At 38.7% G+C, this 18,867-nt stretch overlaps 1 protein-coding gene across 4 annotated transcripts in view; it reads left to right on the top strand.

Moving 5' to 3' along the window:
- The window catches only part of LOC135108452 (zwei Ig domain protein zig-8-like), a 39,440-nt gene that overhangs the window by 15,313 nt on the left and 5,260 nt on the right, over positions 1–18,867 (top strand). For all 4 annotated transcript variants that reach the window (XM_064019494.1, XM_064019491.1, XM_064019492.1 and 1 more), the window contains exon 3: positions 18,705–18,867. This exon is cut by the window's right edge and continues 79 nt beyond it. In XM_064019494.1, the coding sequence (XP_063875564.1) occupies positions 18,705–18,867 (163 nt within the window). The remainder of the gene's footprint in view (positions 1–18,704) is intronic.

Below are 18,867 nucleotides of genomic sequence, written 5' to 3'. Positions count from 1 at the left end.
AGTTAGCAAGTTCGGAAGAGCAGTAACCGTGGAAATAAGGTATGAGATAGGGAGAGACTGCAACGGTGAATGAGAATCAAGATCATCTGTGTGGGAAGAAAAATCGATGAAAAAAAAAAAATGCTAACTGGTAATTTATACACGAGCGGATAAGGTGTAGAGTATTCAACTGAGAGAAAGAAACGTATTGGCTGAGGCGACTTATAAACGTAGGTGTAACTTCATGGAAATCGTTTCTAGTAAGAGAACATATGAGAAATATCCAGATGAAATTTTTAGTGAAGGACAGACCAGTTCGGTATGTTCACTGTCAAGGCGGGGAGAAAGTTGAATGTCTGTGAAAAAAAAAAATAAAAAAATAGTGTATACTTGTCTGAAAGGTTGTGTCGAGTGGATGAAGGAAGAAAAGTCGGAGAAATACAAGGTTTGCCCTGCCCCATTCTGAAATATAGAAATATCAAAAGTTAGTCGCTCTGTGGCTTCTGTTGAAATATTCCTATACATATACGCGTCCCTCAGAGTACCTGTAGCATTGTTTACTCATCACCTTCGACACCTCCGCCGATGCCACTTATATTCTTTTCACTTTATTTAATTTGGTGTTTTACATAAGTCTTTTTTTTTCATATATTAAATCGTATTTTTTTCTCTCTGTCTTTATTTGGCAACACTCAGAGGAAATAGATAAAAATGCTTCTCTTATAAATTAAAAAGATGGAGGTGAGATTGGTAATAATCAAATAACGATAATAATAATGATGATAATAATAATAATAATAATAATAATAATAATAATAATAATAATAATAATAATAAAGCAATACATGAAAAATTTAAATGTAAATGTTGACGCGTTAGCTGTCCCAATAACTACGTGGCTACGACGATATGAAGGTGCAAAAATTCAACAGTAATTAAGAGCGATACGAGTAACTTAAAGACCATCGTAGCCTGTGTAAATATACTGAAGCTTGTATTTGACTGTTTTGCAGGCTATGCATCTGATAACACAAAACTCCAAAATTCAGCACTTTCTTTACCATTGGATACAACAATTATACCTGTTCGTAAATATACTTCTTTACTTTGTCCAGTCAGATTGGGTAAGCAGATCAAGAGAAGGTTCTGAAGCAAGGAAATCAGTTCTTGGCTTGCTTGATTTTCACTGTTTTTTAACTCGTTTCGAAGTTCTGCTCTACCTCAACAGTTTGCGTTAATGAAGTGCAAATTGCCGTTCAACTCTTGAGATTTGTTTACATTCATTAAGATCATCGTTTTCCTCAGTTTCCCACCAGACCTTAGCAAGACACTTATCCATCAATTTTTGACCACTGCATTGACCCTTTTATGAGCTGGCATTTCAATGGGCATTTTTTTTATTGGATTTTTGTTGCCCTTGGCCAGTGTCCTTCCTACATAAAAAAAAAAAAAAAAATATGTTTTCCTTCCTCAAATTCTCTACATAGCTGTTATGTTCTCTACATGGAACTCATTACATGCCTTGTTGGAGACTTCGATTTTGTGTACTATGAAAGGTTTACGTTGTGGGAGTGAGTGTACGGCATTGCACTGATTAAGCAAGATGTCCAATATTGTTTGCACTGGTTGTATGGCTCTCTCTCTCTCTCTCTCTCTCTCTCTCTCTCTCTCTCTCTCTCTCTCTCTCTCTCTCTCTCTCTCTCTCTCTCTCTCTCTCTCTCTGTATCTTAATAACGATAGAGACTATATTTTACAATTCAAAGAGCTACAAAGCCCTTGGTAATTTGCTGCTGCTATTATACTCTTTGGAATATTGTAGTCAATTACCGCAATTCATAATGTATAGATATAGTTTGGATATGAAAACTTAATTAAATTAATAATGTTGACAAGTTTTCCTAATGTAAGAGAGAGAGAGAGAGAGAGAGAGAGAGAGAGAGAGAGAGAGAGAGAGAGAGAGAGAGAGTTAGATGCATATTGGTTGTGGCGGACACTGTCGTTTTGATGCGGAACCCAAACGTTAAACTCTAATTAAAGAACGTAATAGGAAAGGGTACGAACAGGTACAGTCGCTTTGCAGTCTGACCCATAACTAATTTCCGGATGTATAAGGTTCACTTAGTTCGTAGGTTTTGAAATCCTTCCTGATCCGAGTAAAGATCTCGTGTATTGAATATTTATTTGATCATTTACCTTCTCGATGAATCAGGAACATCGTACAGCAGAGATGGGTTTTATGTATGTCCACATGGCAACCATACAGTGTGTCCAGCTCAGGAAATGGAAATTGAAGCGCTGAAGAGATGCTGACTTGAGTTATGGTCACTGTTCTGGCTGGCTATTGATCCAGCTTCAGTATAAGGATGAAGGCGGGGATGAGACGCGGCACTTGTCGAGTTTAGAGTGAGTCGAGTTGCCAGCTCCTAATTGGTGATCGTCCTGGATTGGCCACCAATATTGTTCTACGTAATTAAATGATGGAAGCATTGAACGTATCAAGTCGAATACACACACACACACACACACACACACACACACACACACACACACACACACACACACACACACACACACACACAAACACAAACACACACACACACACTGCCAAGGAAATTATCAGACTGCCAACATTAATGAGTAATCTTCGTCTTAGTCGATACATGCCACTGTCTTCCCTGATTGTGTGGTATTGCCACATGGTGTAGTCTGCTCGTTAGTCAGGATCAGGCATGGTTTGCGTTGTCCCTCTCGTCTTAATGTTCCTCCTCACCGCCTCTGCAAAACCCCTTTCCGCTCTCTTCATAATACTCCACTACACCCACCACCCTTAAAATATTCGTTCCTAGTTAAATCCTCATTAATAAAACATTCCATGATCTCTCCCTTGAAGTCTGTGATTGTGTTTTTGCATATGTAATCACTCACGAAATATCTCGGTTTTCTTGTGCTAAAATGTGAAATATTTTTCAATCGGGGAACAAGATCAATAGCTGCGGAATTCAACGCCGGGGAGCAACAAACACGGGTGGTTGTCGCTCGCTTCACCTATAAGATGAAAAAGAAAAACCAGAAATATTTAACCAAACTGCCTTTTTCGATATATTTCTTTTATGAATCGGCTGAAAATTTTTACGTTATTTATTATTACTGGACTATCTTTTGCATTATCCAGTTGAAGGAGGCTGCTTATGCTGTCTTCTCGTAAAACTTTTTTTTTTTTTTCCTGGCAAAACTACATAATCGGTACGGTACTGAACGACGTTTACTTTTTCTCCTGTCGAGCACATAAAGAAATTTCGTAATACAAGTGTGCAAGAAAGGACGAGGGAAACTTGCGCTTTAGAGATTTGTGTTAATGTTGATAAAATGTATTGTAGTTTGGGAACATAGCAACACTATTCTAAAGTTTTCATGTCGTGCTAATATCACGCTGCGATCTGTACCTCAGGAATCTACGTGCTGTGAAAGATAAATATCTGGGAAACCAATACCGTCTTTATTATTATATGGGGTTTTTAATCTACTGAACACAATAGCAATATATTATGTTAAATATCAGACTGTGTATACTTCAGTTATTTGTTTAAAATCTTTATTGATGCTACATTTAACACAAAGTTATCTAGCGTAGCTTGGAAGATAAAAGTAATTTATGCCTTGGCCAGGATTCAGATTCACATTTGGGTAACCAAGTATGAATCAGATCTCGCAAGCAAACCTTATCACCTCACCACCACGAAGACACGAAATTATATAATTCTGTCCTCTCAAAACAAACTCAAATTGTGTGTATATATATATATATATATATATATATATATATATATATATATATATATATATATATATATATATATATATATATATATATATATATATATACATATATATATATGAGAAACATGATGAAAAATTTAAATAAATAAAGAGCATGCTTATAATAAACCTTTAATAATCGTTAAATTAGTCGTATTTTCAAATGTGTATTGGTTTTGTGATTTTATCACCACCTTGCCGAAAACCTGAGTATTAGCATGATTTCAAATAATCTTCATAGAAACCCATTTTGTCCATAGTAACGTGTATATGCTGTCTCACGAAAAGCCACGTATGTGAAACTGTAATGCGTCATCTCTGCGTTGAATATCTAAGATGCCATTATAAACATGGTCTGCCAATCAATAATTTCATGTTCATCTCGTTCGATGCGCATATGCTGACCTAAAACTTAGAAAAACAATATTCCATCGTCAAGGTGCTTTCAGCGCGTTCGAAAATTGGAGTTTAATGTCTTCTGAAAGTGGTGTGTGAAATAATAGAAGTGAAAACAGTGTTCGACAGATATCCAATTGTGTGGTGAGTGCATCTCGCGTTCACTGTAAAAGAGTGAGGAAAGGTAAAGAGAATGTGTGAGAGAAATTCTTTGCCTTTATGACATTTATTTCCATGGAGTGAAAATTTGGAGGACGAACAGACTCACCAAGCCATCCACCGACCTATTACACACTATGTGTAGGTAAAGACTTTAAATAATGAGTGTTTCATAAAGATTCGACCTTAATATCACTAAAGCATTGACGAATAATAATCAGTGGTGTTATGAAGAGAACTATGTCGTCTCAACGTTGCTCATAATTGTTCCGTGATAAATGTACACGAGTAAAGCGATGTTGTGGAATACAACATTGAAAAACAAAGTAAATGTTGAAAATCACGAAAATTTTAATTAGAATAAAAGTCATGAATGCAAACGCCATAAGCACTGCACTGAATGCTTTGGACTTTATTTTATTTCATGTTGTATTTTTTCATGCACGCATTACAGATTTATACGCATTGCTTTATCTGTTATATCACTGCCCTACACGATGATTCCAAATATGGACATACCATGCCAACACTCCTTAACGATATTATGTCATATGTACAAGTACGGATTGATATATTCAACACTGATAGCATTACATGAAGTCATGTGGGTCGTGTTCAGGACCTCCGAGTATACCGCCGCTACCAAACGCTCCTTTTCTTAAACTGATATTGCCTTTCCCCCGTACTGACGTGAGTTAATTTTATTAGTGGCTCTTTTCATCATTCTCATAATATACTCACTGGGGCTTAGTACCATCAGTCTGAGGATTTCGTTTATTTTTCATATATATATATATATATATATATATATATATATATATATATATATATATATATATATAGAGAGAGAGAGAGAGAGAGAGAGAGAGAGAGAGAGAGAGAGAGAGAGAGAGAGAGAGAGAGAGAGAGAGAGAGAGAGAGAGAGAGAGAGAGAGAGAGAGAGAGAGTGTTATATGAAGAAGGGTGTCCTTGACGGTGTCCTCAATATCCCTCAATAATAGAGGACGAAAAGTCTTCCTTCTTGTTAGTACAATGTGTGTGTGTGTGTGTGTGTGTGTGTGTGTGTGTGAAGGGGAGAGAGAGAGAGAGAGAGAGAGAGAGAGAGAGAGAGAGAGAGAGAGAGAGAGAGAGAGAGAGAGGAGACTTTGAGGGCAGGGGACGTCGAGGGTTATCGGAGGTTATTATCGGCTCGTGACTGGTGGGCAGGAAGCTCTCGCCGTCACCGAGGTGGACTGGTCGGTGACTCGTTGTGGAGCAGATGACATTAACTCATTCAGCACTAGATACACTCTCGAAGCGTCACAAGAAATCACCTATTATTAATCAGGAAAGGAGTGAAAAGAGATATAATGCTATTTGATGAGTAGCTAGAGGACATTTTAAACGCCTTCAGTACAATAAAAATCACCTTAAAGTCAATACAGCTTTGTAATGGTATCCGGAGTGAAAGTGAGCTAATGTCTTGCCACTCAAAGGCTTAAAGGTGTTTTTGACTCATTCCAGTCATGTGTTCGAGTGAGTGATGCAGCACGTAGGTGTTGGCAGAGTGAGTTCAGTCTGAAGTGGATAATAACTTGTGATATGTTGTTATTGCCATTTGTTTTATAGTAATTTTTATAACACCCATGAGATTTTTCATAAATGATATCGTTAAACAGAGGAACTGTAACAGCTGCTGATTCACCAGCAGGAGGCAAGACAGAAATGTGGGAAGAAAACGATGGTCCAAGGCTTGTGACAGTCATTTTTCGTCCTTAATTGTGATGAGGAAAGGAGAAAAAAGTAGCGTAATTGCAGTTGTGTCCGATTCTTGCTGAGTCTCGGGCCGCGAGGAACGTTGGTTGGCGGCTGAAGTGCGAGACAGGAGCTGTGACCGGTTGCTCCCTTTAGCTGGCTGACTTTTACACATTATTTCTCACACTAAGAAAATGCTTGCCGACGGAAGATGAGGAAGCACCGCAGCATGATGTTTTTCTGAATTGATTTACTGTTCCGTGTTCGAGTAAGTTTCAATAAAGAAAAAAAAATAATTATAAAAGCTTTCCATTAATGACTGCAGTGATTTATTGGTGTTATCTAGTCAGTATCACAAAAGGATAGTTTTCTCAACCCTGAGTTGCAGGCTGCCTTCGTCCACTAAGTAACGTTAATGGAATTTCGTTTACCATGAAAAGGAGTTGTGATAAGAGCAGGGGAAATGGTTAGCAAAGTTATCTCCTCTCCCTTTTCTCTGCTGCAGTAACCTTACCCTAACACTACTTATTTTTTCCAACAGCAGTTCGACAGTATGATAATCTTTTACAACGTTTGATATGCATACTAAGAGGAAGAGGAAGAGGAGGAGGAGGAGGAGGAAGTGTAGAAGGAGAAGGAAGCAAAGAGGTGTAGAGGACTTAGTCAAAATGTGTAGATGGTTCAGTTAGGTTAGTTGAGGCGAGATTTGGTGATGTTACGTGAGGTGAGCTGCTCTTAGGTTTAGTGAGGTGAGGTGAGTCAGTCAGTCTGTTAGTGTGTCAATGAGTCAGTGAGTCGGTGAGGAAGGAAGGAATGTAGACGACTTACTCAAAATGTGCATGTAGATATGATAAAAGGCGTGAAAAACGGAGGAGCGAAGGTAGACGCGTATTAATATATAGTTTATTCCTCTTCATTTCAGGTTTTTCTTTTCAACGAATTTCCTGTTTTAAAATTTGTGTTGAATTTTAAGCTTTGCATCGTGTTGGGTGGCTTTCGGTGTGTGTGTGTGTGTGTGTGTGTGTGTGTGTGTTTTCCCCTTTTCTTCTATTTACCTATCGACATAGTTTGTGTGGGTAACGCCCCCAAACTATTTATCGTCGGCATTGCATTTCTACATTTATTCTATGAAAATGCGTTTTACGATAATGATTGTGTTTTAGTAAGATTACAGTAATTAGAACGTTTGGTAGGTGTGCATCTTCAGGCTTCACCAGTTAGGAAAAGGTTCACCGATAGGCAGAAATGTAATAAATTTTCTGCCACTTGTTGAAAAAGACTGTTTTCTTTTTGATGTTGGATGTGTGTGTGTGTGTGTGTGTGTGTGTGTGTGTGTGTGTGTGTGTGTGTGTGTGTGTGTGTGTGTGTGTGAAACGCATTTAATAATGAACAAGAAGGGAAGACTTAACACATGAAGATGTCGACGTACTTAAACATAGGAACAAAGTTAGCCAATTAGTCTTCAAAGTTTTGGGCTTGGTAATGAGTTGTCTGCAAACCAAGAGAGAGAAAATATACTACATATGAATACACAATTTGATATCAGGTTCGTTGTACAATTCCTCAGAGACAGTAACACGACGGACTGCGTCTTGGCAAATGTAGAAGAATGGTAAAACACGAAAGGAGTGACAATATTGCTTGTATTTGTCATGTGAACGCACGTTTTGCTGAATTTAGTCTACGTCAAATGTAAATCTAGAAGAAAATTAGAAACATTTATGAATTAATTATACCGAATTCAAAAGAACGGAAATGGGCATAATAAAAGCATTCCATTTCTATACACCCAAGCAACCCAGTTTTTTTTTTTTTTTTTTTTACGTTTAGTACAAATCCACTCAGTTAGTGAACAACTATGTTTTTTTTTTTTTCCTGATGAATTGCATTTAAGTAATGTTCACTGTTTTATGAACGCTTCAAATAATATATTGCACGGAGTGATTATGCCCAATTTATCTATATAAAAAGAATGCGACAGCGTTCCGTTACAGTCCTGTTAAATTTTACTACCATACAGCTGTGAACCAGTGATCCGCTTATAGACGTCGAGACTTCTGTCATTATCATCACTACTACTACTTCTACTACTGCTACTATGTATGACTACCATTGCCTCCACCACCACCACAACTACTACTACTACTACTACTACTACTACTACTACTACTACTACTACTGTACTACCACTACCACCATACAACAACAACAACAGCAACAACAACAAAAACAACAACAACATCAACTTCTACTACTACTACTACTACTACTACTACTAATGCCAATACTACTACTATACTACTACTACTACTACTACTACTACTACTACTACTACTACTACTACTACTACTACCGCTACTACTATTACTTATTTCATTAATATTTCAGATATGATGAAAAATGTTTGGGCTCTGAAAGAAGTTGCAGAAAAAGGCGTTGATTTATGATTAAACCTCTGTGATACAAAAAAAATGGGGAATATACTAATTTCAGATTAAATATGTACTGAAGATTAATTTTGAAATACCTATTATCAGCAATGACCACAGATCTCATTTCTTTAGACCACACGTCCATAATCTGCAGACAATGGTTTCGTATGAACTGGTGATGCAGAGGAATATTTTTTCTTTATTTTTTGTCTCTTCGCCCATTTCCTCGAGTTGAAATGTTGTTTTTATTGCTTCACCAAATGTCCTGCCAGATCCCATTACGGTCCTCGTTTCATCATGAGCTTAGATTCTCCTTAGTCGTTGCGACATTATTTTTCGCCTCCCTTTCTCATCTTATCTCTACTTGCTCATTGATCCTTCCATTTCCACTCACTTTTCTTTCTATTTTCCTCAGTTCTTTTCACCTCGATTCACCATCTTCAAGAAGATGCATCTTCATTCGCCTCGGGCATTTTAATTCTCTCGTCCTTTGTGGCTGTAATTGCATGTGCGCTTCCCGTGATGTACTTCAACACAGTATACTGAGGCATCTGCACTCCTTCACCTCCAGGGCTTCACGATAGACCAAACTTTCCCACTTTCGAACAGTTTCGCTTAACTTACTCCAGCTCAGAGAGTTAGCTTACTTATAGATACCACCTCCATCACCTCCAACATCGCCAGTCCATGTGAAAGTATCTGCCCTGCGTCTTTCACAACGAGGATAGCCTTAAGAGAACTAGACGTTAAATTTTAAGGACGAAACTGATGTAAAGTTAGAGTAAATCATGTATTATTTGGAAAAGTTAAGTAGACCAAGAACAGTAGTTGCCCTTTAGCCTTCCCAATTCGGTTTACATGAAACTCAGTAGCTCCTTGGTTGTGCTAATTGGGTCAAGAACTCGTATGCGCTAGAAAGCAATCAGCAGAGTGGACTTACGATACAAAGACAGGGTTGTTGATGGAGTGGGGAAATAAACACGGTATCTTGGTTTTTTTTTTTTTTTTGACTGAATAACATACCGAGTGTTGTGTGTAGCATATTCTCTTAAGTACGACATACTACGTGTTCGTTCTAAATTGTATACATGTTGACGGTTTTTTATTCTTCATGTGGAAGTCAGGTGTGTCTCTGGGGAGGCAGGAGACGGGCTGCAAAACGACGTCGTCAAATGAGTCGTCCTTGGGCTGGAATTGTTCCCCACAAGAGCCTTGCCACACAATGATAGCTGCTTTTATCGGTTTGCATATACTTCCGTTTGAAAGTGTATAGCTGGAAAATATGAAAAATACTGCTGAAAAATATATATTAAACAGAAATAATGGAATCGAAATGTTAGAGGCTAATGTGATTCATCCGTGACTAAAAACACGGCAGTGACAATGGTGGTGCTGCGTATTGTGCATCAGAGAGAGAGAGAGAGAGAGAGAGAGAGAGAGAGAGAGAGAGAGAGAGAGAGTGTGTGTGTGTGTGTGTGTGTTAGGAATTGGCTTCTTGAATACGTGTATTGTGATTCTTATTGATTTTTCTACCGGATGCATAAAACTTTTTTTTTCAGATACGACCACGATGATTTTATCTATTTAAAAAGAACATACTATCTTATTTTCTTTATTTCTTGTTCAATAGTAAATGGAGAGGAATTTGTTTGTATAGAATTTTCTTTAGAGAACAACCTCTTTTTTACATGCCAAAACAAAGGCAGAGTGAAAGTCAGCGCGAATTATTGGTTGTTAACGAAGCGTGGCTGCTTAGCAACTCGTGTTTCTGATCAAGCTTACTTTTCCTATTACCTGAATTTATGTGAGAAAATGAGGTCACAGCTGTCCAGACAAAGAGCACGGTAACCAAGGGAGCTGTAGGTCACCCTGTGAATTAGAGAGCTGTGCATGGCCTGGGTGCGACATGGGCCTTGTCCCAGGCTTATGTGAGGCCCTTGGACTAACTCTGTCCCTTCGGTAATGTATCATGCTGACAGTAACAACAGAGCGTGGTCCGTTCTCTCTCTCTCTCTCTCTCTCTCTCTCTCTCTCTCTCTCTCTCTCTCTCTCTCTCTCTCTCTCTCTCTCTCTCTCTCTCTCTCTCTCTCTCTCTCTCTCTCTCTCTCTCTCTCTCTCTCTATATATATATATATATATATATATATATATATATATATATATATATATATATATATATAAGCACACACACACACACACACACTAGTATGTCTGTATGTGCGGTAGTTTTGTAGCATACTGTGTGCCCCTCAGTGTTCGTGCAGGGTTTGGGGTGTTTGGTGGTGGGATGTATGTGTTCTTTTTGTTGGTAGTAGTTACTGGTTGTGTGTGTCTGGCCGCATTTTGTCGACAGCAGAGTGCGTGGAACATACAGGAGGATCTGAACGTTTTGGTGATGGTTCCAGGTGGGTAGTCATTTCCTTTAATGAGGCTGCATAAATAGTATGTGCGGGTATATTTAATGACCAGTGTATGTTTGGCCGGCACAGTGGTGGTGGGCTGCTTGGAGGAGCGGTTGTGTGGTTTTGTTCTGTGGCTGTTCTGGCACTGAACACCGCTAGATGAGCTATTTTAAGATATATTCACTTTCTCATAGAACATACTTTGCGTTGAGATCACTTTGGTTCACTGAGGTAATTGTTCACTAGACTTAATGCACTACAGAGAGGGACTCACGCCTTACGCACACACACACTCGTGTGTGTGTGTGTGTGTGTGTGTGTGTGTGTGTGTGTGTGTGTGTGTGTGTGTGTGTGTGTGTGAAATGCAGTATGGTAGTATATGTTGCATGATTGTTTTGTGTTAAGGAGCGTAATCAGCATGGAATGCGGAGTTCTTATTCTCCCCTCACACAACCCATTATTCCTTGGTCTCGTTACAATTATCGCAGAATTAAAAATGAAGAGCAGCTGAAGATGATTACGAACCTGATATAATGATTGAAAGTTATTTAATTATTAAGCTGTTACATGTTCCATGATGTGAAGTATAATATTGAGCCACTGGAAATAAAATAAATTGGAGAAAGAGTAATATATTATGTATCGTTTTATACAAAACTCAGAGCCAAGCGTTATCATTGGCAATCTTCCAGAATTCATCGTCCACTCCATGAATCTTCGTCACCAATAAGAAGTTGAACAAGTTTAAGAGGATTGGTCTCTTCTTGTTCTAAGGGAAGATGTTGAAAAAGGAACGAAACTCACATGTAGAGAAAGTTACAAACTAATTCAAATCATTCAGTCTTATAGTGGAAGATTTCCTCCTTCCGTCTGACCAACGTCAGTCACGCTACCTCAGTGTGTGTGTGTGTGTGTGTGTGTGTGTGTGTGTGTGTGTGTGTGTGTGTGTGTGTGTGTGTGTGTGTGTTTAATGAGTCTCTCTCTCTCTCTCTCTCTCTCTCTCTCTCTCTCTCTCTCTCTCTCTCTCTCTCTCTCTCTCTCTCTCTCTCTCTCTCTCTCTCTCTCTCTCTCTCTCTCTCTCTCTCTCTCTCTCTGCTTGTAATTTATTAATGAATATGTTTATTTATATGGGGGTTTATTGAGACTTCAGCATCAGCTATGAAAATGATAAACAAACAAGATCAGCTTTGCTATTACAGAGAACAGAAGAATATTCTATGGGATACATGTACGCAATATTTAGAATACTTAGAACCAAGGTTTTTCTTCGACATCAAACCTTTAAATCTGGTATCCAAGGTGTGTATATCGAAAAGAAAGCCTCGGTAAGGAAGAGAGATTTGATCCCCTCGCAGGTTCTTGGTGCAGAGTCAATCTTTCATTTTGCTGTGATCTTTCATCGTTCATTTGTCTTTCATGCCTCGGTTGCTCACTCCTCGGATAAATTTTCTTTATCCTCCTTCCTCTGCGCGCACATATTTTACCATTTCCTGATCCTTCATCTTTCGACATTCCTTTCTCTGCTCCTTCAGCTCCCCTCGTCTGATCTCTCTCTCTCTCTCTCTCTCTCTCTCTCTCTCTCTCTCTCTCTCTCTCTCTCTCTCTCTCTCTCTCTCTCTCTCTCTCTCTCTCTCTCTCTCTCGTTTGTCGCTGGCCCTTTTCGCTCAATTCCCGTCATCCGCTTCACTCATCTGTCCTTGGACCTGTTTTTCCTCCTCATTGCAGATCGCTTTTTTCCTGTTATTTTATTTAGCTTTCATTTGCCTTGAGCTGCTCCTTACTCCCTCTCCGTCCCTGCCACTCTGCACCCTCCCCTGGTCGCTTGCGTGTAATTAATGAGCAAGAGTCTCAGTGATTAATTCTTCGGGGGACAGGATCCCTCTCCACTCCCACACGTCTCCCATCATTCCGCACGTACGTCCTCCTCAGGACCCCCATCCAAGGAGATGTAGTTTGAAGGCAATATGTGAAGGAAAAGGTATTAATGGTCACACGGTGTATTATATGTTCGAGTATGATAGAGATAAGATGCTCCTCAATAATTATCAATGTAAAAATTACGTTATTGACTGTCAGGGTGTATGATATAGAAGCGAACCCTTTGTTTACCTAAGAGAACGTTTTCCTCCGTTTTTTTTCCAAATGGACGTGTAAATCATTGACGTTGTCCATTTAGCACGAGAAGTAAATAATGTTTTCGAGTGAAATTGCTTTTGTGGTGACCGTTCACTGCTGGCGAACACAGAGAATGAACGGTGATGGAATGAAGTTATAATGAAAGGATGTTATAAGGGAAACCACTGCGAGATGGAGAGTGAAATGAACTTAAGAAAGGTTTTACATTAATCAGGGCTGCTGATTAAAGCTGAGGGTGTGGTGAAGGCTAATGAAGCTGCGGTAAACGTAATTAAGGAAGAAGTTTGGGCTCCATAAATTAGTATTCATTTTATATGAACTTTAGTTTCTGGAGCTTCTTTTACGTACCTTTTTTAACATTATAGTTAGGGAGAAAGGAAAGTAATATGTTCTCTGCATACGTAAAGACAAGGAATACTGGTGATAAGTTGTAAGGGTAAATTCATAATATCAAAGAAGGGACATCATTCCCACAGTGTTTTGTTCGTGTGGAGATGAAGCAAGTTATTTCAGACAGATTCTTTTGCGTTGATTTTCAAGAACAGAAATTTTTAGGACTGGTCTGAGCGAGTCATTGTTCTGAATTCTACTTGAAAAAATTAGCCTCTTGAATTTGTTTATCCGGCACGAGAAAAATAAGTCATCTCTGCAAAAACACTAACATGCTCAGCGCTGTTATGAAAGTATATCTGAGCGGATTTACAGTTCACAAGAAGAGAGATAAGCCAATGGACCCAAGACTTGAGAGGAATCCACCAAGCCGGGGCTGTGACGGGCTGAGAACGCGCCTGGACGGTTCCGGGTGAAGCTGAAGAGTGATGAAGAATGATGTTGGTGCGCATGGGAGAGAAACAAGAGAAACTCATTTTTCAACTGTTGACGGACGCGTGGCTTTTGAGAATTTAAAAGAGCGCAGGCCTAACATCTTATTTATTTATTTATTTTATGTGGTAATAGTAATGTGTTTGTGTACTCGTGGTTTACTTCACACCATACACTACTGTCCTTCATGGTGAGCGTTATTTCTGTTTGTTTCGGGTTACACAGCTGCTGGTCCTTTCCTCGATGGCACTTGATAGCCGAGGAAGCTGGCAGAGGACGCACTTGAAACATCACACTCGTATTGCCTTCCACTACTCGTACGAATATGTGAAAGGGTTGACTACTCTGTTTTGTATACTTGCTCATGAATTTTTTTTTCTTTTTTGTCATTCCAACACGTTTAGTCACGTAATTTGTTTATCATTTTAGTTTTTTTTTATTATTTTTATTATTTTGATGCTGCTTTACCAGTGATTCTAACTGAATATCAATCGTGGTGACATATATGTGTATTCTGTAACACCACGCGTTTCCTAATGTTAACTAATTTTAAAAGAAAATTATGTGAAAGCGCGAGCCTGTTTCTAGTAAACTTGAATCCGGCGATTACTTTTATGAAAAACTGTAATTGTCGTTGCGAGTTGGCCGGTCTCTTTTGCCACTCTGCAGAATATTTCCAACTGGTCGCTACCCACACAACCACAGGTTTCATCACCTCAGCCGGGTAGAGCAGCGGCCGATTCTGTTGAAACGGGATATGTCATATACGCTTCATATGTGCGTAAATAAGTATGTCGAATCTGGATTTGCACCACACATGTGCAAACGTCTCATAGTGAATTACAAACTACTTAACTAATCAAACTGATATTTGCGAAACAATATCGGCAGCAATTCTTACGTGGACGAGAAATACGAAATTAAAATTTCTAAGCATGCGCAAATCACGTAATAAAGTGAATAAAAAAGATGCGCTCAGTTTTCTGCGATTCTGACCCGCTAAATTTTGTCTCATTAAAAGTGGAAACATACCATTAGGCGCAGAAGGGAATCCTGTATGTAATGCTGTAAAGGACAGAGCTCCTCTCCCATTATTTTGATTTCTAACAAGTTGAAGTTAGTAGTTATGTGGGTGTCTCCAAGTGTTATGTATTTAATAAACTCGTCTGATTTTCATTCCTTTTTTTTTTGTTTTGTTTTTAAGCTTATCATGACATAATACTGTATAAATATCGAGCTTCGAAACAAACTAATGTTGAACTTCCGGTGTTACGTGTGATACAATAAACGAAGATGCGTTTGGTATTCAGGCATTGTCACTTTAAATGTAATCTCAGTAAGGCTGGATACGTATCATTAGTCACAAAGTTAAATGTATCATCGAGTGATACGTGTAAAAGGTTATCGGTTTAAGAAATTCTGAGTTATAACAAATTGAAACAAATAATTGTCTGGCAAGGCACTACTAGATGTTCTTGGTGGGTTATGCTCAGTGTTGTTAGCGACGCTCGTTCATCGCTTATAAAGGCGTTTTACTGGTTTACTAAATGAAAACCTCACAACTACGAGAGAGAGAGAGAGAGAGACGAGAGAGGAGAGAGAGAGAGAGAGAGAGAGAGAAGAGAGAGGAGAGAGAGAGAGAGAGAGAGAGAGAGAGAGAGAGAGGCGGGGAGAGGGGCAGATTTCACAGCAGTATTTCTTATAATTGAATTTTAAGCCAGATATCTTTCCACAATGTTTTATTTACAAAGAAACTAGATTGTCAGGTGATTTAGATTTTTCATCATATGAATCGAGAGAAATGTCTAGAACATTAGAACATCATGTCTGGAACAGAAACACAATTTTTTTTTTAGTCCGTTCTCTCTCTCTCTCTCTCTCTCTCTCTCTCTCTCTCTCTCTCTCTCTCTCTCTCTCTCTCTCTCGCTCTCTCTCTCTCTCTCTCTCTCTCTCTCTCTCTCTCTCTCTCTTTCTCTCTCTCTCTTCAAAACCTTTACTGTAGCAATGTGATTTAATCATAAGCCTAGATTTATTCTTTCATTACTGCCATTTCCGGTCGTCATTCAGCTATGCACTTCTAGTAAAACTGCATCGGCAGCTTCATACGCCTATTTTCACAGTCTCTTTTATGCCTGAATATGAGAATGTATGACAAGTTTTGCAGGTCTTTTCGATTATTCATCGTGAAGTTCCATGGCCAATATCTGGTTACGAGACCCAGACAAATTCAGAATCCACTATTGCACGTTTTCTACTTCAGTTTGAGTGTTATTACAATCACCTAATCCTTGTTGCTGGCCAGTTGACATTTTGTGGGGCAATTTAAACCTGACTGTGGTATGTTTTAATTTTTATAGCCACTCCAAATATCTTGTTACAAGAACACGGTTCACGCATGTAAAAGTTTTCATTATAAATGTTACGAGTGCATTTAACTCTGCTATGAACACAGAGGTTGAAAATTTTTACTCAGTCATCTTGACATACATTTTAATATTCTGTACCAACAGTAGTACAGCTTATCGTACCCTACCCTCGCTGTATTGAACGGTGAGGAGCTATGTGAATATCCATGATAGCTTACGGTTTTTATTCTCTCTCTCTCTCTCTCTCTCTCTCTCTCTCTCTCTCTCTCTCTCTCTCTCTCTCCTCTCTCTCTCTCTCTCTCTCTCTCTCTCTCTCTCTCTCTCTCTCTCTCTCTCTCTCTCTCTCTCTCTCTCTCTCTCTCTCTCTGGCAGGAAACTGGCTGTGTCTGGTACATACAAAGGAGAAAAGAAGTAGAGATTAGATAGTAGATAGAGAGAAGAAAATTATGAAGGCATTGAGGAGTAAAACACACACATGCCCACACACTAAAATACATTTCCATATCCCTTCCAACATACAAGGCTTTTACATTTTCAAACATCTTCCAACACATCTGTAACATCAAGCAACTCACAAACAGTAAAATAAAGGTAATGAATGTATGAATGTTTCCATTAAAGTTAATAAATCTGAGATGTCACAATTAACCATAAAACTTCAAGCATTCTTTAATTCCAATACCAGAGCTTTTCATGCAATATTGCCTGACAGACGCTGAAGTGTTATCAGCTGTTTAAAGAAAGTGCCTGGGGATGGGACGCATTAATGGTTGAAAGGTTCAGTTGTTTTTCGAGTTTATTAATATATGTTTTGTTTTTTTTTTCTTAATCAACGACTGCTTCTATGAATTAAGGTGTTAATATATTGTATTTCTCATTATGGGACCTGGCAGGCTTTTATGGACGCCAAATCCAATCTTCCACCATTGATGTGTGTTGGGGCGTCACCGTTGGGTAAGTCTTCGCCTGGCTAGATAGTTGGTTAGGTGTCTGCCGCCTCTGTTGGCTGGTGCGGAAGAATTGGGGATGCAATGATGACAGTTGAGGTCGACGCCGATGAATGTTGGGGCGAGGGCTGTTTGTGCAAATAATCTTTCTCTGATGAGGCGGCAGTCCGGGGTTTGTAGATGTTGTAGTGTGTCTTTGATGGTGGTGGAGACTGCTTGCTTGTCGATCCGTTTTCATAGGTGGCTGGATCGAGGGTTGGGCTGCATGGGATGTTATTTATTTATTTTTTATTATTATTTATATATTATTATCAAGACGGTGCATCTTTGGAAGACCCTTTCTCTTGGAATGTAAAATCCTCGTCAGCCTTGAAAGTCAAAAGGGTGCTGGTCTGTAGCTAGAGTCTTCTGAAGGAGTGTGTCTATGCTATCCAGTGATGCAGTTTCGTAGAGGAGGCGACCTTCTTCAGATGGGTGAATATTGCATTTTCATGGTCTGGCCAGGCCCGATCGTTACGCTATCCACAAGATTTTATCTCCGGGTATAAAAAAAAAAACTAACACAGCAAAACTCTTTCAATTTTATATGATAAAATTTCATTGCTTCTGTTGGTTGGAGTTGATGAATAACTTGCAAAATATGGGTGTCTCGTAATGGTTCCTCAGAAACTACTCAGCCTAACCTGGAGGTGCCATGTGTCCTTCACAGTGCATAACTGACCATACCAATTCTGTATTTGTACTGCGACTGACCCTGGCGACTGATAGCAACTTATAAACGAAATTTTGTTAATAATAATAATAATAATAATAATAATAAAAATAATAATAATAATAATAATAAATAAATAAATAAATAAATAAATAAATAAATATAAGCAACATTGCTTACATGAATGAGCATCTGAAATTCAGATTCTTCGTGGTCATTTAAAGATGCGTACAATTTTCTTTAATTTTAAACCCTTTAAACTTTGACTAAGCGAATGCTTAGACGCGCCATTAGACGCATCATTGAATTCTATACTGGATATTCTGTAGTACAGAGCTTCTGTCGTATAGTTTTGAGCTATAGTGAGTTAAAGTTGTGTTATTCTGACTGTCCTCAAGCATCAAACTTTTAATGAACTTGTCTTGTCGTACTCTTATTTACTTGTCTATTTATTTTCCCCTTATTTATTTATCATTTTTTATGCTTATTTATATATTTACCAACTAATTATCTATTCATCTATTTATTATTTTTATTTAATTATTTATCCATGTTTGGTTGAAGTCAACAGCGAGGACTACATTGTAAAATTTGTTATGCAGTCCTTTCATTTTACATAAAGGGGAACGCTGCTCGCTGTACAGGGTACATAATTTTTTTTTTTTTTTTTTTTCAGAAATCATGGTGTCCCTTTGCTCTTTATGTGTTTCTGTCTTTGTTCGGCCATCTTCAGGAGAGAAGTAAAAGCGCATCTCGAGGGGACGTGTTTGTGTGTGTGTTCTGAATCATGTTTTCCTTCGCAGTGGCGAGCGTGAAGGGCTTCGCCACGCAGACAGCATGGACAACACAAACTTTAGAAAGCATTTCCCTCGCCGACAATCCCTCGCCCCAAGGACCTATTTCTGAACAGGAACGTCCTACTACCACACACGGTATTACTGAGGATGCACCGTACTTTGTCTCACC

The sequence above is a fragment of the Scylla paramamosain genome, chromosome 17 (genome assembly GCF_035594125.1).
Source record: "Scylla paramamosain isolate STU-SP2022 chromosome 17, ASM3559412v1, whole genome shotgun sequence".
In the NCBI taxonomy this organism is placed as follows: Eukaryota; Metazoa; Arthropoda; class Malacostraca; order Decapoda; family Portunidae; genus Scylla; species Scylla paramamosain.
The sequence above is the reverse complement of the archived record's forward strand: the minus strand, read 5'-3'. Positions and strand labels throughout refer to the sequence as shown.